Genomic DNA, 20,248 nt, shown 5'->3' on the forward strand with positions numbered 1-20,248 from the left:
TTTCGCAATCTCCCACCACCCTCCCCCCACGATCAGGATGGGTGGATTTTCCCAGGGCAAGAGGAAGAAGCGTTCTCTCTACTGCAGTTCTCGCATTTTCCACACAACTTCAGCCTCATACTTCTGGGCTTCAAGGGGTGAGAATCTGTTCCAGCTCTCCTCCGGGCTGGTATGAGGACGTGTAAGGGGTCTGGAGCAACGGGCCACACGGCAATCTTGTCTCCTCGGACTGAGGTGGACAGAAGTCTTAGTGCTGGCTGCCAGCATCTGCAGAACAGCTTCCCTCAGTAGCTCCAGTGGGTGTGGGAAGCGTCCGGAGGAGGAGTCACTTGTGTCTGCGGGCGGTGTGCGGGGCGGGGCCCCGGGACGCTGGAGCGGCATTGGCCGGGGACTGGTGGGTGGGGTTGGGTCTGTCGGGCCCGCCCCCGGGGTGTGTAGCGGCTGTCTGAGGGCGGGGCCGGCGCGCGCGGTGACGCCACGACGCTAGCCCTTCCTGGCGTCGCTACGCTGCCGGCGGAGCGCCGTCGCCGGCGCTGGGATCCCGGACACCCGCGGCTCCCGCGGCGCGAGGTGAGGGCTGGGCTGGGCTGGGCTGGAGCGGGGCGGGGAGACGGGGTGGCATGCGGCCGGCCCACGCCTGACGGCCTCTCTTTGCAGACCATGGGCTCTCGGCTGAGCGGCGGCCAGGGCGCCCTGGAGCAGGTGCAGCCCCAGCCCCAGCCCCAGCCCCCACCCCCACCCCAGCCCCGGGCTCCCGAGGCCCCTGAGCGGCCCCCGCCTGAACCCGGTCCCTGGGGGCCGCTGGACGATGTGCGCTTCCTCATCGCCTGCACCTCCTGGTACTGACAAGCCACCCTCCGCAGTTACCGCCCGCCGCCAACTGTCGTTCTGTTCGCCTCACCTGGTTCGTCTCTCGTGGTCTCTTTCCACCCCCGGTGCCCAGGAGACGCTCGGAGAGTCGAGGAGGTCACGGAGGACCATGGATGGGGCACCGGCTTGCCTCTAACTCCCCCCGAATTTGTTCGCTTCTCAGCCTGAACCCAAACCAGCTCAAACCTTCGTGCTCACCCCCACCCCGTAGCTTCTTCAGCGGTCTGGGTCCTGGGGCAGCCCTCCCCAGCACGGGCTTCCCAAACCAGGCCCAGACTCCTGGTAAAACCCCAAGACTGCTGACCTGACCTCCTGTTATCTGTCCTTTATTGCTGAGAACTTGGCTTTTGCTTTTGTCTTTGGTTATGGCACCACGTGCCTTGCCTTCAGAGAAGACCTAGCCACAGTGACCCTCCCGGTGCTCCTCCTAGGGGAAGTTGCTCTGTCATCCTGGATCCTAGTGAGGCATTATCAGGCTGTGTTCCGGGAACCCCAGTAACCCTGGGCCTGCAGGGCCTGCCTTTTGGAGAGAGGAGACATCTGATTGCTGGGCTGGGAGATGAGATGCACGGGACAGTTCCCAGACACCCCAAAGCACCTTGTTCCCCTTCTCCCAGAAGCTTCTTAAGGCCATTCCCAGAACCTGAACCTTGTTCCCAAATCCCAGGGAAACAACACACTCTGTATTTTTGTTTTATTTAGAAATGATTTAAAAAACATTATACAAAGGCTGATCAGTTTAAAATGTGACCGACACTGAAATGCTGTGATGTTCCCCAGGCCGAGGGAAGCTGGGCTCTGGGGTCCCCAGTGCTGTGCCCCTCTGTCTGTCTGCCCTGTCCTGGGGTGATGGACAAACAGATGACCACAAGACAGGAGAATCCGAGATTGGAAGCCTCCAGGCTGAGCCCTCTCTGGGCCTGGCCCTGCATCCCTCACGTCTGCAGCCTGCTCTGCCTGCCTCCATCTCCTGCTCTTTCTCAGCTGGCCTCGGTAGTACCAGGAGCCAATGGGGAGCCTGGGGAGCCTAGAGCTTTCAAGAAGTGAGAGCACCAACCTGAGGAGTGGAGGGGGGACCTAGAAGGGGAGAAGGGAGGCCAGGAAGAGATGGATAAAAGAGACCCTTCTGATCTCATCTTGGACCCTAGAGGCGTCCATAGGTGGGGACCCAAGGCCCAGCCAGCCCACCCGATGATGGCCTGGGTGAGAAACAACCTCTCTGTGCTTCATTTGAGGGCATTTCATTTGAGAGGTACCCTAGGCTTCCCAGGGCCTGCACGAGTTTCATGTGAGTGGACAGGTATGAGCTAATAAAGTGCTTTGCAAAGTATAAAACACTATACAAACCTATGAATTGCTAATACCTCTGCAGTTGTTCCCCACCCGCCCCAGGGAGCCCGCCCTTGGCCAAAATGAGAAAAAACAGAAGGATGATGACAGGGAACACAGTGGACCCACATAGGTGCCTCTGGGACAAGAGAGATTTTGCTCAAGACAGCTCCCAGGGCAACAGTAGTCCCTGTCTGCTATAGGTTAAGCCAACCCAAAGCCCCGAGGCCACAGGGTAGGGGCAAAGCCCATGCAGGCTCAGAGGACCAGGATGGCATCTGAGGCTCTGCCAGCACCCTGAGGACTGATACCTCCTTTTGGCTTTGGCAGGGAGCCAGTGGGCACCACTGAACCCATGGTTCTTTCCTAGGGCTCTTCAGTGACAAAGGGGGCTGTCTCCATTGGGTTGGAGAGAGGCAAGCTGAGCCCTAGGAAGTCCTGCCAGACAGTGAAGGGTTGGCCCCTAGCAGTGGGACTGCTACCAGTTGGGAGTGCCCTTTTCCAAAGAGCAGTGCAGGAAGATGGGCCCAGTGAGCTGGGTTAGCAAGGGCCAAGCTTGTATAAACACTGCTTCCAGGCTGAGAGATCAAGTTGACCTCAAGGTAGCTAGGGGTGTGGTCTCTGAACACTTCAGAAGGCTCCCCTGGGCCTGTTACTCCAAAGCCACAAGAATGTTGGCCTGGAGCCTTTTCTGCACACCTAATTAGTCAGACTGAGCCCCAGACCACACCTAACTAGTCGGGCTGAGCCCCAGACTGTAAGCAACAGGGCCAGGGACTAGGGGAGTAGGGAAGAGGTACAGGGGAGTGGAGGGTGGTCACAACTCAGATCAGCCTCCAGAAACAGGGTCAGCTCCTGCCCCAGCCCTTTAGCCTCATGAGCTGAATCCAGCTCTTGCGGTGTCTGGGCACTAGAGTGGCCTTAGCAGCACCTTGGTCCTTAATCTGGGGAAGGGCCGGCCACGCTGGCCTCATCACCAAGATAGTCACCTCTAATTCACCTAACGCCTCAAGCAGCCTTTGCAGAATGGGACTTTTAAAACAGTAGTGACAGGACATTTAAATATTCACGACATGACAGCTGGGTCCTTGTCAGACCCAGCTGGGCCACAACACTGCCTGCAACATGTGACCCTAAATCTAGGTCTCAGAGGAGACCCTGATGCATGGAGCAGGTTTCCTGAGGGATCTGCTGAATGCCAGCAGGGGAAACCCAGGCTTGTTGCCCACCGTGTTTGCAGCAGGGGTCTTGTAGCCTTGGAGGACAGTGGGGTGGGGGTAGGGGTGGGGGGACATCTGACCAGCAGGTGTTGGCAAAGGGGGACCGGGATCGGTGGCATCTCCCAGATGGAGCTGAGAGTGCTAGTGCTGGCTTCCACAGAAGGTGCTGGGCCCAGCCAGGAACGGAGCTGTGGTGCCTCATTGATACCACAGGATTCAGTGACCACAGGGCCTCCTCCTGGCATGGTCCCTGCCTCCTGATGGGGCCTGGCCTATTCCCTTGGGTAGGGAGCAGTTTACCCAGGACAGAAGGCTGGCAGCTGGGTGCCAGACACCCACCCTGGGGCACAGCCACCACCACTCCCTGCCCCACGCTCAGCCTAGGCCAGTGTACCTACCACTTCAGCTGCATGACCCCTGGCCTAGGGCCCTGCTGGCCCCTGTGGGCAGTGGCCAGAGCTGCCCCTCAGACCCTGATGAGGAAGGGCCTGGCTGGCCAGACCGAGTGGACGGAGAGGGCTCTGGGCTGCTCACACCCACTCCTGGACTGGCCGCTTATAGTAGGTGACAGGCTGAGGGCCTGCCTTGTTCTTGAACTGGAAGATGGTGTAGACCAGCACCAGGATGCAGAGGGACAGGATGCAGGGGATGACCACAGCCACGGCATTCACAGAGCCTGGGACGTCGTTGATAGTCACCATGATGTCCACATCGTCCTGGGGCAGCCGCCGCTCCTTCCGCCGTTCCACCTCCTTCTGGTTGCAGCCCATCCAGTCACGCAGGATGTTGCGTGGGTAGCCTGGCTCCACGCTCAGTTTCTGGTTGTCAAACTTCCAGTAGTCCCGGCCCTTGTAGAAGTAGGTGTAATCTGCAGAAACAGGGCCCAGCATCACTCCCAGACACTTCCCTGCACCTGCTCTGACCCATGGTGAGGGGGCAGCATGGAGGAAGGGCACCTCTCCCACCCTGGAGTCCAAGAGGAGCTCTGAAGGAGGGGTGGGAGCAGCCCGTTGCAAGGCCTGGAGGTGGGGAGAGGGCAGTGCTCACACACTCTGCACACAGTGTGGCAGGGCCACGGAGTTATGACCCATACAGTTGCAGAGAGGTGTGCCCAGGACCTGGGGCAGCCCAGCCCATCATCTCAGAGGTGCTGGGAAGCCACTGAAGGGCTTTAAGTAGTAACTCCCAGTTTGTGCATCTCTGCCTTAGCTTTGGGTCACAGCGCCATCACATTTGCCTTTTACTGTCCCCTCCCATCCCCCCGCCTCTCACAGGGGTGAATAACTATGGCTTGGACAGCTGCCTTCTTAGCTCTGGAGCCTCAGCCCAGCTCCTGCCTAAGACAAGGTGGGGGGAGGAAGACTTCTCCTTTTGTTGACAGCAGACACCACCTTGTCACAGCTATCATGGGTTTTCTTTGGCTTGTCACACATCACAACACAGATGCAGGGTCTCTGGGACCCTGCTGGGGAAGGGCCTGCAAAGAAAGGAGGTGGGTGGGGGGGGGCGGTACTGGGCAGCCACAACATCCTCAGGGCCCAGCCAGTCTAGAGACAACAAAGCAACTCATTTGGACTCTCCTATTGGCCAGCTCCCCCCACGCCCTGGGACTTTCATTGGCCAAAGTCCTTGATGTCACCTGTCTCTGAGGCTTCCCAGAAAGCGAGACCACGTGTGTAAAGCATCAGGTACACAGGAGAGGCACCAAGTAGCAGCTCTGCCCCTGAGACTTTTGGCTTTCTTACCAGTGACATCTCCTTGGAGAGCCCTTCCCCCAACCCCCCAGCTTTCCCACCGCATTCCCTTCCCTTAGAGCATTTGTTGCCATCTTAGCTGTTTTCTGCCTCTAGACTGGGAGCCAGGGATGCAATGCAAGGCTTGTTCCCTGCTCCTTCCCCAGCTCTCCCACGCAGGCTGATGCTCAGTAATTATTGTGGAGTAACTGAATGACTCCTCCATTCTACATAACATAAAACATGCCAACAAGAAGTTGATGTTGGCAATGATGACAACAGCTAGAACGCACGGGGCAGGGACCACGTACTAGGTGTGTGTCTAAGTGCTCCACTTAATTCATCTTATTTAATTCTTAAGAAATGCCAACAAAGTAGGTACCATTATTATCCCCATTTGATAGATGAGGATGCTGGGGAAACAGATGTTTTGCCCAAACTCCTAGGAAGTGGTAGAGGTGGGACAGGAAGCCAGCCAGGCTCCAGAGTCCCAGATCAGGGGAAATTTATTGAACAAACATCCATGGACTCCCACTCTGCTCTGGGCAACACCCAGTCCCTCCTCTTGAGAAGCTCCTAGTCTGATGGGGAGCTCCCAGCCTGGCCTCCAGGAGGAGCTTTGGAAATGTCTCATAAATATAAAAGGCTTCTCTTTCCATCTGCCTGCCCTCAAGCCTTATTACACAAGCACCTTTGAAAGCACCCGTATCCACCATTGCTTTTCAGATCTGAAAACTCAAGGAACCCCTAGAGTACATCTGAGGACCACTATTTGAGAAATGCTATCTGAAGGGGTGAAGTCGGTCTGTGGAAACATAAAATGTGAGTCATTCCTGTGGATGAGAGGTGTGACTTGGTAGCTGGGAAGAGAAAGGGGTAGACATGAGGCCATTGTCTTTACCATTAGGCACCTTTCTCAAATCTGGGTACCCTGAGAGTATGCCCATGGACCCTGTTGAGACCCACATAAAATCAGCCCACCCCCTACACCGCCAAGCTCTTACGTACATCCTTCCTTGCTGATGAAGGCCCCTTGCGGAGCCTGTGGGATGCCCTTCCACACAGTGATGGGCTTGGGGTAGCCAGGGTCCGTGGCCCGCCTCTCCTCGCTGTAGCGCCAGTAGCGTTCACCTTTGAAAAAGTAGGTCTTGCCCACGGGTTCCCAGCGCAGAGCCGTATCGATGCCTTCTCGGGGAAGACAGCTCCCCAGCTCTCCTAGGCTGTGGGGGTACCCAGGCTCCACCGTCACCTCCTTAAACACCCAGTACTTGTCACCTGTAGCCAAGAGAAGCCCAGGATCAGCCTTCCCCAGTCACATGGGGCCAGAGGTGGCCGCTAGTGCCACGGGTCTATCTTCCAGGACTAAAGTCATTCATAGAGCCAGTGTCGGGGGAAGCAGCTAAGGTCTGCTTGAGGTCCTCTGTGGGAGACTGAAGCCCCTTGGCCCTGGCAGAGGATGGGAGCCAGAAGCCAGTCACCACAGATCCTGGGCAGCTGGACCCACGCTGCCCAGCCTCCATGCCCCACTCCGCTGTTGGCTCAGGTGACCTGCTCCTCTCCTCGGGGGCGTCCTCAGCCACTCCTGTGGCTTCACACATATTAGGACTCCCCCACCTTCCACCAGTGACACCCAACTCTGCAGGTTCACAGCAACTCCCATCGGACCTGAGCCCCAGACCCAGGAACCCTGATCCCAGCCTCTGGGCATTTCCACATCTGCTTCCTGGAGTTCCTCATCGCCTCCACAGGGGACTCCCTCCCTCATCACCTTTCTGCCTCCCAGTTCCCCAACAAGAAGCCCTAGCATCACCTTTGACCCTCTCTTTCCTTCTCCTCTCAGTGTTCAGCCTCTTATGAGGCCTTTTGCATCTTTTAGCTGTCTCCACTCTGGCCTCACTAGTCCTCCCCGGTGCAGGCCTCGTCGACTCCGTCTCCTTCCCTCCGGCAACTGACTCAGAAATGGCCTCCCCACCTCTGACCTGTTGGATTGCCACCTGCCCCCTGGCTCTCCACTGCTCAGAAACGTCCCGTGAACTTCCAGCATTGCTCTAACAGGTCAAGACCGCATTCTGCCATAACCGAGGCTCCTCAGGACTCTCCCCCACTGTCCTTTCCAGGTCACCGCTCACGACTGTCCAACGTGGGGCTCCGTGGTCAGTCAGTCTAAGCTCTTCCAGTGTACGTGCACATTCCCACACCACGACTCTTTTACCCAAGCTGTCCCTTCTCCTTGGACTGCCTTCCTCACTTTTCAGCGTCTCTTACCCTTCTGGGGCTGGGCCCACCTCAGGATAATGGAAGTGAAACCACCTAGCTCTGAGGGGGCAGGCCACACAACGTGAGCTCCCCTGCCCCCTGCCCTGGCTTCTGCAGCCTCTGTGACCTCCTCCCAACCACCTCTTACAGAACTGCTGGGATGGCCTCCCATGGAGCCCCGCATGGTCTTCGGGCGCCTGGACCACCCAGTGCAGCTGAGCCTTGTTATCCCACCAGCTTGGGCACACAGACCCTCCACAGTCTCTTCATGACTTGATTCCCCCAGACTGTGCTTCGCCTGCCTGCAGGGATCTGCCCTGTCAGAAGTCAGTGTCTCTGTTAGGGCCAGAGGGGCCCTTGGGGGGGCACCTGCTCCTCACCCAACCTCTTCCTGTGTACAGATGGGAAAAGGGGGTCCCGAGAAGGTCAGGGAACTGTCCCAGGTCTCTCAGCACAGGCTGTATTACCTTTGAAGAAGACAAATCTTCCATCGGCCCTTTCGTAGGCTGCATCTATGCGGGCGGGCAGACCCTTCCAGAACTGCTCGATCTGCATCGGGTAGCCTTCTTGCACACGGTTATTGCGCAGGCGCCAGAACCAGCGATCCTGGAGGTGAGGGATGGGGGAAAGGCATGGCAGACCCTGCCTCAACCTAGTGGTCTCAGCCCTGGGGCTCAAGCCTCAGTAACCCAAAAGCTTCCCCTGGGCCCAGCCCTGCAACCCTCCATGATGTCTGTCCATCTGCTGCTTCTAGCTTCCAGTGCCCTGTGAGGAAGACAAGATGCCTGTGAACTCTCTTCATACAAGCCTCCTGATGGCTCTTGCTACCCGAGACAGACAGCATGGGGCCATGAGACAGACAGCAGACGGGCCTGGTGCAGGGATGAGGTGTGGAGGACCTGGAAGGGATGATGCCGGGCCTGTTGTGGCCATATGAGGGCAGGAGAGAGTCACTGACTTCAGCGGCCACTCCCCAGGCTGGCCACTGAGCCTGGGCGGAGTGCCCCCTCGCCAGCTGGCTCCACTCAGTAGGGCAAGGACCCTGGGAAGCAAACTGTGGGAATCTCTCAAGACCTGGGTGTGAATTTGGGTTCCTCCACTCAGAGCTGCATGACCGTGAGCACAGACTTTAAGCACCTCACCTACAAATGGGGGTAACAATGGGGATCAGATGAGAGATTATGGGTAAAGTGGCTAGAACAGCAGGGGGCACATAGTTGATGTTGAATGAATGGCAGCTCAGTAGGCCAAGAGTCTGATCAAAGCCCTCTTCTTCAACTAGTGTTGAAGTCGTGGGCCTGTGCAGCGCCAGTGGCCGGTAGGCGGTCTGGGCAAGGCCTATAACCTACCAGGAGCTCAGTTTTCTCATGTATGAATGGGGATGATAAAACCTAGACTTGCCGAGGAGCCGTTTGGTGGGGGATCAGAGTGCAGAAGGATGAAGGTCATGTGTAAATGATGGCACAAAAACTAGAAAAAGTTTTTTTAAGGTGTTTTACAAAGTACTTTCACATTGAGTTTTTTAAACCTTAGTTTGACTTTCACAATCTATTGTTAAGTAGATTTGAGATATTCCAAGTCTTAAGGAAGGCCAAGTGACTTTCCTAGAGCTAGCTACTCTGTGAGAGGCAGGATTGACGTTGACCCATGTTGCCCGATTCTAGCTTGGTACTAAGAGCTTGCTGGGAGACATCCCTGAGAGGAGTGGGGCAGCCCCCACAACCACCCAGTGTGACAGAGACACGCTGGCCAGATCGCTTTCAGTGGAGGGCCTGTTGCCCTGGTGGCCCGGGGTGTGGTCAGCAGCTGTTTTCAACTGCCAGCTTCTCTGGGGATGCCTCAGCTTTAAAGAGCTCCCCCAAGGTCATACCCCTTCTCATCCAGTGACTGAATGAAGCAGGGGGCCCAATGTGGGATGACTCTGATGGGCCATTCTAGCTCCAGAACTCCCTGTGGGGGTGGCCAACTCTGCAACGGACCTAGTTGCTGCTTTTCTCCCACCAGGCTTGCTTCTTTCCCTCCTTCCCACAGATTTTGATCCCAGAGGTACTTCCTAATTGAAATCCTGCATTCCAAACACTGTCTCAAAATCTGCAACACACCCACCAAACAGGCTGGCCCCGGGTCGGCCCATGGCTGAAGTGACAGGAACAGGACAAGTGACGAGATGGAGCCTAGGCCAGCTTCCTATCAGGCATCCCTCGGTCCTGGCCCCTCAACTCTGGCGGGATCTGGTGACAGACTCAGCCACCACCGTGCCAGCTGTGACTCCAAAGTGCTGTCTTCACGGCCATGCACTCATTTGATCTTCATGCACCCTTCATTAGGGGAATGACTCCCAGCTTTCAGACGGAGAAACTGAGGTCCAGAGAAGGGAGGTGACTTGCTCAAAGTTACTAACCAGAAGCAGGCCTCCAGCACTTTCCCCCAGCATTAACCCCTGGGAAGGTATTGGATCACCAGTCTACCCGCCTCCCTCTTGGAAGCAAGTCAAATCACCCGGCAGCACCAGAAAGGGACCCCATGTCCTGGCCACTGGGCCAGCTGCTGTCCAGGCCCAAAGCAGGCCTAACTCCAGAGCATCAGCCTTCTCCTGCTCCACGAGGGGGAACGAGTGGGAAGGGGACTATCTGGGTGTTGCCAGTGGACTGGCCCTACCTTGAACACAAACATCTCGCCTCGAAAGAGTGCCACCGTGTTGAAGTTGCCATCACAGATGTTGGGTTTGGCACCCGGTGTGGATGGCCGGTCCCCCAGGGGTGGCCGAGGGGGCCTGGGCTGGCGCTCGTGCTTCCTCTCACTCGGTGAGTGGATCCTGCGGACGGGGAGCGTGGGGAGTGGTCTCGTGGGTTCCAGGGGCTCAGCTGGAGGTCCTGGAGAGAGGGGCTGCATCTTAGACAGGGCCTCCCAGTGCCCGTGCCTCATCACCACCCAGGCAGCCCTGGGGTCTGTCACCCTCCAGCCCCCTGTTCCTTCTCCCATGTTTTCCTCCTCCCCCAATCTTAAATAGATGGAAAGAGCCATTAAATGGGACTCTTATCTTTCCACCTGCAAATCCGGTATCTTCTCTTCTTCTCTTCTGTTGTAAGAGAGAGCATGTCCTTTCTTAGGCTCAGTGTCCCATACCGTCTTCCTCTGCCCCCTCCGCACATGCTGGCCTCACTCTGTCTCCCCTTCCCTCGTTACCCTGCTCCAAGACAGCGTCCGCCCTGTCTGTCAAGATCTACAGTGACCTCCATGTTGCCAAATCCAAGGGTTACTGACTCAAACTTTGATGTGCATCCAGATTATCCAGAGATCTTGATAAAATGCGGATTATGACTCAAGAGGGTCTGGGGTGGGGCTTGCCACTCTGCATTTCTTCAGGCTCTCAGATGATGCCAGGAGTAGCAAGATGAGAGAAGCACTTTTCCAGGAGCCCGTACTGACTTGGTTTTCTTTCTACTTCATGGGCTGTTGCTTCTCTACCTCCTTTGCTGGTAGCTTTTCCTCACCCACCCTACTCTAAAGTTTGGAGTGCTCCTGGATCCTCTTCTTTCTGTTTTTGTCCCCAGGTCAGTTTTCTCACTTGGGCAGCGTATTAGGATCACTGGGAGAGATTTTTAAATGCTTGATGCTCAGAAGGCAGCCCAGACCAATCAGAACCCAATCTCTGAGAATATGGGCACTTTTTACTGAAATTCCAAGGTAATTCCAATGAGTCCCCTAGTGAAGCATCACCACCCTAAGTGATCTCATCCGGGTTCATGGCTTTAAAGACCCTCTATGTTGGGGCTGTCCAATAGGATGTTCTATGATGGCAGAACTTGTTCATATGGGTACCGTCCAATACAGTAGCCTCCAGCCATATGTGGCTGTTGAGCACTTGAAATGAGTGACTAGTTGTTAGTGTGACAGAGGAACTGAAATTTTAATTTTATTCAAATTAATATAAATTTAAACTTCAATAGTCACACATGGCTAGTGGTTATACATTGGACACCAGGGATTCCAAATCAATATCCCAGCCCAGATCTCTGAGCAATAGACTGGTAAATCTTATTGCCTCACAATTAGAAAAGCCAGGAATCTTGGTGTTGTCCTTGACTCTCACCCCCAAGTTTGATCTATCAGCAAATCCTGTCCATTCTACTTTCAAAATACCTCCAGTCCCTCCCCTCCGCTCCCCTGCCCTGTCTTCCCCTGCTTCGCTGGTAGAGATCCTGCCCATCCTCCACGGTTCTGAGTGGGGCCGCCTGTTCTGTGAGAAACTCAGGGCCTCCAGAGGGAGCCCTCCTCCCGTGCTACATAGCCTGGGGCCTGAGGCGGCCTGTGCTAAGCTCCTGGGCATTTGCTCCAGTATCTGGTCTTCCCCTCTCAACTGACTTGATAAGAACAAGACCTTCATATACCAGTGTGAACAGAGAACTGGGAGGGAGGCCTTTCCTATCTTACCAAGATATCAGTCTAGCTTCTCATTTTTTTCTTGTTTAAGAATCTCTTGACTAGAGGTGGGGGTCCCCTTGAGAGTGCACCACAGGAGGCAAGATGGAGGTATATGGAGGGGGAGGAGGTAGAGAAGAGGGAGTGAGTGGAATTCCGCTCACTTTTGGCAGCTCAGACCCTCCCCACCGTTTCCCAGTGGGCCAGGCAAAGACCTCAGAGGTCTCTCAAGGTCAGACAGCGGCTATGGTGAAGGATGTGAGTGTCCCCCCAACCCCTTGGGCAGGTAGTCACAGTCCATTCCCGAAGAAGGAGCAGTGGCCCCCGTCTCCCCTGCCACACACCGTAGATCTTCTGGATGCCCTGGAGATCATCCTGAGGCAGTTTGAAGTTGTGTGTCTCCATGTACTGGTAGAAGGGCGCCATGATGGCGCTGGGGTCGTTGGAGTGCTCCAGTCCCAGCGCGTGGCCCAGCTCGTGCACAGCCACCAGGAAGAGGTCATTCCCTGTGGAGAGGGGGGTGGGGAGGTGCCCAGGGCACCCACTTAGGTATCAATCAATCCATTGCTTCAGCAAACACTGAGCAAAGCTTTGTGTCAGGCCCTGTGCTGGACACTGGGATCTACCAGAGAAATCCTACACAGTCCTGCCTTTTGGAACTCTCCATATAGTGGGGGATTTGGAGAGATAAACAAATAAGTGATATTCATGTTCCAGGTGCTTGAAGAGATGTCTGTAAGGGTCAAGTGAGGATTCTGAGAAGAGAGGAGTGATTTAAACTTGAAGATGTTCAGGGAAAGCTTCATAAAGGTGAAGTTTAAGTCGACTCTTGAAAGATAAGAAGTTAGTCAGGAGAATGGATTCAGAGGGCAGGAGTGGGGCGGGGTGGGGGGGGTTGGCATTCCTGGCCGAGGGGACGCTGTAAACAAGATCCAGGGACAAGCAGGCTCATTCCACTTGGCTCCGGAACAAAGCACGAGGGGAGGGCAGAGAGAGAGATGAGGTCAGCCAGGTTGGCAAGTGGGGCTGGGATGCCACGCAAAGGAATCTGGATTGGCTTCTTAGTCAGTGGGGGGTTTAGGCGAGAGTGGGGGTGGCAATGGGATGAGTCACTCTGCCTGTGCTGTGGCTGGAGGAGGGAGGAGAGGGGAAGGAGACCAGAGGTAGGGCATCATTGGGGCTGGTTTGGAGCCGGGAGAAGGGTCTGGGTGAGAGATGGAAAGGGCCAAGCCAGGGGAGGGAGTAGCAGCAGCAGCAGGGGGAGGTCTGGGGGCAGCAGGCAGGCAGTCAGCTTCAGGAGGCCCGGGTGCAGGCAGGGCCCTCATTGCCGGCAGCGCTCGGTTGGGCAAGACCTCAATCCTGACAGAACTGAACCATGGCCAAGATCAAGGCAGGGACTCAAACTCGAGGGAAAACAACAAGGTCCAGGTGCTGAAAGTGGGACACGGGATCCCGAGCACAAAGCTGGGGCGGCAGCATGGCACAGTGGTCATGAGTGTGGGCCCCTGAGCCAGGCGGACCCTCATCTCCAGCTCTACCCCCACCTGTGCTGTGAATTTGGCCAGTCAGTCTCCCCTCTGAGCCTCAACATCCTGAGCTGTAAAATGAGGAGATCGGATCTATCTCATAGGGTCGCGTGAGGATTGGATAAGATATGTGTGAAGGGCGTGGCGCCGCCGGCAGCTGCTATTAGCATATCTAAGGTGGCCACTTGGCACCTGGAACATGCCCATTGACCAGAAAGGAAGGACAAGGCCCGTGCGGTTCCAGCTACCAGATTTTCTTAAGCCAACTCCTCTGAGCCTCTGGATCAGGCCCGGGACAGAGCAAGGCCTGATTTTAAGGGGGGGAGGGGTTAAGTAACCCCAGCTTTGGGAAAGGAACACAAGGGACAGGGAGTTGGGCAGGCTGTGGTACAGTCCTGACCCCTGTCTGTCCCGTTATAAACTCTTGCTTGCCTTGACCTCTGGCATTTGAGCTCTGCCTCTCTCTCATTGCCCAGCCCTAAGGCATGTTGTGGCTCAGTACTGCCACCTTGAAGTGCAGGGGAAGCTGCCAGGAGCCCATGAGGTGGTCAGGAGTCCTGGTGCCTTCTCTGGCTCCAGTGTCACTGGCAAAGTTGCCCAGCCCTGTGCAAGGCCCCGTGAGGGTCAGATGGGGCTGGCGATTATCTCTGGCCTTTCTGGTTAAGGTCTTGGGAAGAGAGGAGTTTTCTGGGGGCAGACCCAGACGTGTGCATGCCTGCCTCTCTGCTGACATCACCGGCGTCTCCAGCAAAGTGGGGATGGGCAAGATCAGGGCAAGGTTGGCCAAGAGCCTGGGGCTGGCCTTCTGCTGGGGAAGGGCAAGCTGGCAGGAGGAGGCCAGGCCGCCCCCAGTTCCTTCCTCAGGTCCTGGTTCCTCTGGCAGCAGGGAAGGGTGAGCTCATCTCTCAGCTCCATCCCAAACAAAGGCAGCTACTGGAGCGAGCGGAAGGCAGCTCTGCTTCCTGGGGGCTTGTGCTGCCTGGCTCTGCTCCTGGCCTGTTCTGCGACCTGGGACAAGCTGTTCAGGCCTCTTGTCCCATGACTAGGCTCTTTCTCGGGGGGCATCCACAGGGATCTCTGCTGGGAACCAGGGAGCGGGGCTCTGAGCACTTGGCAAGACTCTAAACCTTTGTCCTCAATCTGTGTCTGTTACTCTGATGGCCTCTGTGCCTGGGTCTTTGCAGAGAACAGGAGTAAGCCCTTGAAGGAAAGAGGACTGTGGGCTTATTCCAGAGACCAAAAGGTAGAGAGGAGCTGGGGAGCTGGCATCCCATGGCACAGAACCTGAAGAGATTGTTCAGTGGGGGCTGCTCTGGGGAGATGGAAGGAGAGGGGAGGGGGCAGAAGAACTCTCTGGAACGTGTGAGGGGAAAAGCAGTAGGATGGAGAAGATCCCAGGACTTAAGGGGCAGGAGGCTTTTAGGGTCTTCACCCTCCAAGAGGGCGAGAACCAAGGAAGCGAAGTAGTTGGAAGTGTGGTCCGAGGGAGCCAGACCCGGATCCCAGCTCTGCATGTCACAGCCATGTGACAGTTTAAATCTCTTCTCTGTAACATGCAGGGAATGGTACCTTCACCCTAAGAATGGGGGTGAAGTCAATGAGGCAAAGCATGTAAAGTGCTCACTCTGCCTCCTGGCACAGAGGTGTGGATCACTCTTAACTAGCAGGGTCCCATGGAGCTGTGTGCAAGGACCAGCATCCCCACAGGCTGGGAGCTCAAGTCCTAGGGTCGGCTAGCAAGTACCCAAACTTCTGACTCGACTACCCAAGTATACCTTGTCTCTGCCTCATTTCCTTTTCTTAGAACTTCCTTATTTGTTAAGTCCCATCTCATTGACCCCCTCCAACCCCCCAAAAGGTTGTAACATTTCCCTTTGCCTCTGTTCTTTTGCCAGTGCTGTCCCCTCTACCCAGAATAGCCTTACTCTGTCCAAGTTCAGCTCATTGCCACATCTTCCAGGAAGACTTCCTTGATTTCCCCCACTGGCAGTGAGTCCTCCCTCCTCGACTCTCCTAGCAGTTTCTTCGAGTCATCTTTATGGCACTGACCTCTTTCCACCCTCCATGGCAGCTACTAGCACACGCTGTCTTCTGCCCCAGGACTGTGACTTCCTCGAGGGCAGGCTTTGTGCTGGACAGGGCTGGGTGACAGGGCTGGGTGACAGCAACCAGGAGGGAACAGTGCCAAATATTCCAGGTGTGGTCCTTGGACCACCTGCTGCAGAACCACCTGGGGTGATTATGAAAAATTCAGAGTCCTGGGTTCCCACCTGGCTCTGCCACTTAACGGAGTTTTTATAACCACTTGGAACTTTACTCTCCTCATTGTTAAAGGGAGATTATGATCCCTGTCTGGTCTAACTCCCAGGGTGGGGAAGATTCACAGAAGTCATCGTGGAGGGACTCTACGAAGGGCTGGTCTCAGGGACTCTTCCTGTTTTGTCACCTTCCCCCAGGGCCTGGCCCCCTTCTCATTGAGCTTAGTGAACTCAGACGTTGGTGCTTGACTCACTGAAAAGAGATGAGGACAGCAGGTGCCTGGAAGCAGCCCCCGAAACCAGCTGGAAGGTACGGTGGGCCAGATTGCCCTTCCCACAATCTCCAATGACTGGAGGAATCGGGATCGCCCTTTCCACCCTTACATCCAGTGGTTCTCCAGGAGAGCCTTTTAAACGCAGACAGGGGAGCTTCTGATTTAGGAGTTTGGGGTTAGGACTTAGGTAACATTTTTTTAAAATATAAAATCCCCCAAGTGAATTTTATAGTGATTGGGTCAGGCTGACACACGTGAGGCCGCCGCTCCGCCTCGGCGCCACTAACGGTGGGACAGTCGAGCATCCCAGTGCAGGACGACACCCGCCACTTAAGGATGCTCTTGCCCAAAAGTGAGTTTAGTCAGGCCTGCAGGTCTAATGACCAATACTCAGGATATGGGAGGAAGGGAGATGTGTTAAAAGTGAATCTGAATCCCATTAAGCCAAATGACTGTGCTTGGGACAAGTGACCCGGTTTCTTCAATGGGGTTGCGGGTGGGGAGGTGAGCTGATGGCTGTGAATGGAAATGGCTTACGAGATGTCAACGGTGTGCGCCATGTGGCTATTGTCTGGGTCCAGCTGTGAGCAAACAGCTGTTAAAGACGTTTTTGAGATAATTCTGAGAAAATGGACCCAAACCAGGAATTGGATTTTAAGAAATTCTTGAAAATTTTGTTGGGTTTGATAATGGTTTTGTGGTTGGGTTAAAAAATAACCCGTTAGAGGTATGTCCTAAAGTATTCACAGGTGACATGATATTGTGCCAAGGATTTTCCTTAAAATACGTCAGCCAGGCAATAAAAGTGGCAGGGGGAGAGTAGGTGAGATGGTGCAGACATCACATGGGGAATGGGCAAAACAAGGTGGTGGGCACCTGGGGGTTCATATTATCATTCTCCCTTATTTTGTGAGTTTGAAGTTTTCCATAATGGAAATTTAGAAGATAGAAGAAAGCCAATAAACAAAAAGTTCCCACGAGGCTCCACGTACTCCCTCGCTGAATTTATGTGGAATTTAAACGAGATAATATACAAGTGCTCCATAAATCTTGGTTCCTCTCATCTCCTTCCAGAAACTGTCCTAGGGCAACCTGCTGTGTTCCAGTTCACCTGTCAGGGGCCTGTTGCTAAGGTCGGAGGCTGCACTGAACAAGTTCGTGCTTGGCTTTCCAGAACACAGGAAAGTCCTGACTCTTGTCCAGAGAAGACATTGGCCATCTGGGACGATCTATCACAATTGGTGATTGTTCATCAGGATGGGGTGGGACAGGCGAGAGATGCTGGGACTGTGCCCATCCACAGGTCCCAGCTCCTTCCCGCAAACACCACCAGAAGTTGATGGGATTTTGAGATGGGACACGAGGTCTCCAACCGCAAGGAGGGCTGGCAGGCAGTAGAACCCCCAGAGCTGGGAAGGGGAAGGCAGAGTTGTTAGGAGTGTCCTCCCTGTGCCCCCTCTAGCCAACATCCCTCTAAGAATTCATTTGTCTCCATCAGGGCTAGAACTAAAATCTTGTCAGCTAACCATGCCGGGCACATAACAGGGCTCAAAAACGTTAATTTCTTCTCCTTGCACTTTATCAGGTAGCACAGACAGCCCTTCCTGGACACTGATTCAAGAAGAAGAAGGGGAGAAAAATAGCTGTTTAGAAAGCCAGGAAGCACACCCAGGATGTCAGGAAGCGGGTATCAGGGCCAAGGAAATGGCGCTGGATAGGAAAGAGGACCAACATTTGAAGAGGGCGAGGGACAAAGAGAAATTTAGCACTTTCCCATCTTTGCCGAGGCTGAGCCTTGGCCGAGTCGCCCTTCGACAGATAAGCCAAGAGTTGCTGATCCCTGATCCACTCAATGATCTGAAATGTTCTCAAGGAGGCTTTCCCCACCCCCAGATACCAGACTGAGCCCCTGAGGAACGGGGCCTGTAGGACAGCCTGAAGCACAGCTGAGGGAAGAGAACGTCCCGTGTTTCCCGGACGTACCTAAGTTTAAGAATCAGAATGCCCAGGGGAAGGGCCTAGGAATCTGTTTCTAACAAGGATCTCAGGGGATTCTTATGACCAGGCAAGTGAGGGGAAACTCTGGGGACCAAGGCAGTATTTCTCGAGGTGAGGGAACACCTACATCAGAGGTTCCTAGAGCATTTATTACACCAAGTGCAGATCCCCAGGCCTGACCCCAGAATCAAAGAATCAGAGTAGCAAGAGGTTAGGGGCCTGGAACCTGGAATGGGCATTCTTTAGAAAGATTTCTGGACGATTCTGGTGTGCCCTGCAGTTTGAGAACCATGGGAGCTTAGCTTGGTAGCTAAGAGTATGTGCTCCAGGGGTGCCTGGCTGGCTTAGTCATTAGAGCACGAAACTCAATCTCAGGATCATGAGTTTGAGCCCCGCGTTGGGGGCAGTGGTTACTTAAAAAAAAGAAAGACAGACAGAAAGAAAAGAGTATGTGCTCCAGAGTCATAATGCCCAGGTTCAAAGCCTCATCTCACCATTCACTGCCTATGGCACTGTAGGAAGACTTCTTAATGTTTCTACAGACTTTAGTTTACCTATCTGTAAAATGGGGATGATGATAATGATATATACATATTACATAGTATGTGAAAAGCACTTGACACAGGCCTTGGAATCTCAACATGCTAATCATTATCTAGTCTCATCTCGAAGTCAGAATCCTCTATCCCTTTCTCCTCCAGACCCCCTCTGCCTCTCCTTATTTTCTTGGTACTTCCGCTACCTCCTTCAGTGGTTTGCTTTGTGACAGAGTTGCTTATGCACGGGTGTCTCCCCCGACTCAACTGTGGACTATCAGAGGGCAGAGACCATGTCTTTTTTTGTTTAAATGATTGGGTATCCTCTTCCCTGGGCTGTGTATCATGTTACACTAGTGTTGGAAGAGGGCTTAGAGATCACCCAGTCCAGTCCCTCGTTTTTACATGCGAGGATACTAAGAGGGAATCATTTGCCTCTAGTCACAGAGCTGAGTGGCTGGGCTGTGTTTTGGGCCCTTGTGCTGCTGGTTACCAGCTGCACCATTTGAGCCCCAAGCCCTTTATATTAAAAATGGGCATAATGATGTCCACTTGCCTACTTACTAAGCAAGTGCCTTGGGAGTAAATACTGATGAGGAACGCTTTTGGAAGCTCAAGAGTATTGTTACTGGCACTGTACAATATGACTGTGGCTCCATATAACACCCATTGAGTTATGGGGGTGAAAATCAAGTTACCCAAGGATACTAGAGTGATTATGGGCCCATTATTCACCCATGAAGTTGACATAAAGGAGAGAGAGTCATGTCACCTTGTACGATGGCCTTTGAAGCCCTTAGCAGCCAGGCCAGGCACTACCACTTTCAGACCCCACTTTCTACTTGAATGACATTTTTACCTTTTTCTCCAGCCTCTGATCCATGACTTCCTCTTCCTATTCATGGCCTAACCCCTCCTTCTGGACTCACCCCAGTTAGACCATTTACTAAGTGATCTGATCCATTTGCATGGATGGGCCAGTGTTGAACATTATCAGAGACCTCAGTTTCCACCCTCTTAGGTTCTTAGTTCTTGGACACAAAGCTCCAGAGCAGGAAACTCATCTACGGCATCCCAAGCTCTTCCCTGGTGTGTCTTTCCCTGACAACTGAGCAATCCAAGACTGACCCCGTTCCCCTCATGGCCTTACCATCATGGTTGGCATTTCCTAGTGTCCACGGCTCATCTGAGTCAAAGTGAGTGTCTCCTCCAATCCCTGGGCCAGGAAAGTAGGCGTGGGCCAGGAATCCCCCTTCTCCATCAAATGGGGAGCTGTCGCCGTGGAAACCAGAAGCAAAGAAGATCATGATGTCTGCCTCCTTCCGGTCACTTTTGATCTCATGGTATGGCACCTCTTCAAAGGTCAGCGGGGTCACCTTCTGCCAGACGTCAAAAGCCTGGCGAATTGCTTTCCGTGTGTCTAGCTCACCCACCTTCGGGGTGTAGTTGTGAATGCTGGTGAGAGAGGGGAGAGTCAGTAGGGAGGAACCGTCAGAGTCAGAGGTTTGCAAGATAAAAGGATACCAGAGACCATATGGACCAGTCGTCTCCAAATTTTGAACCCTAGGATTCTGCTGAGTTACCTCTGGTGTTGAAGAAGAGGCTGGGTGAAGACTTTGGGTCCCTACCCCTGCCTCAGTCTCAGTGGCTTAGCTTTAATTGAGGTCTTATATTTGACCTCTCACAAAGCTTGTGTTGAATACAGAATTCCATTCCAATGTGCAGGGAAAAGGGGGGGAGGGGAACAGCATTTTCAAAATTTTAAGTTTTTCTCATAATACATAAAATGTATTTATAAAAGTTACAGAAATATTTAAACAGTGGA

General features: G+C 54.2%; 2 protein-coding genes across 2 annotated transcripts in view; one reads left to right on the plus strand and one right to left on the minus strand.

The window, feature by feature from the left end:
* Window positions 1-468: 468 nt before the first annotated feature.
* On the plus strand, window positions 469-2,201 carry MMP24OS (MMP24 opposite strand). Its single transcript, XM_080814186.1, has 2 exons — window positions 469-570; window positions 658-2,201. The coding sequence occupies exon 2, from the start codon at window positions 661-663 to the stop codon at window positions 844-846; it is 186 nt and encodes a 61-aa protein (XP_080670312.1). The 5' UTR covers window positions 469-570; window positions 658-660; the 3' UTR covers window positions 847-2,201.
* A 1,748-nt stretch (window positions 2,202-3,949) lies between these two features.
* Window positions 3,950-20,248, minus strand: part of MMP24 (matrix metallopeptidase 24) — a gene marked incomplete at both ends in the record, with an annotated part of 40,330 nt that continues 24,031 nt past the window's right edge. Inside the window, 6 exons of the mRNA XM_080814187.1 lie at window positions 3,950-4,287; window positions 6,161-6,427; window positions 7,876-8,014; window positions 10,067-10,281; window positions 12,175-12,336; window positions 19,574-19,878. Of these exons, the coding sequence (XP_080670313.1) occupies window positions 3,950-4,287; window positions 6,161-6,427; window positions 7,876-8,014; window positions 10,067-10,281; window positions 12,175-12,336; window positions 19,574-19,878 (1,426 nt within the window). The remainder of the gene's footprint in view (window positions 4,288-6,160; window positions 6,428-7,875; window positions 8,015-10,066; window positions 10,282-12,174; window positions 12,337-19,573; window positions 19,879-20,248) is intronic.

The sequence above is a fragment of the Martes martes genome (genome assembly GCF_963455335.1).
Source record: "Martes martes genome assembly, chromosome: 9".
Taxonomy (NCBI): Eukaryota; Metazoa; Chordata; class Mammalia; order Carnivora; family Mustelidae; genus Martes; species Martes martes.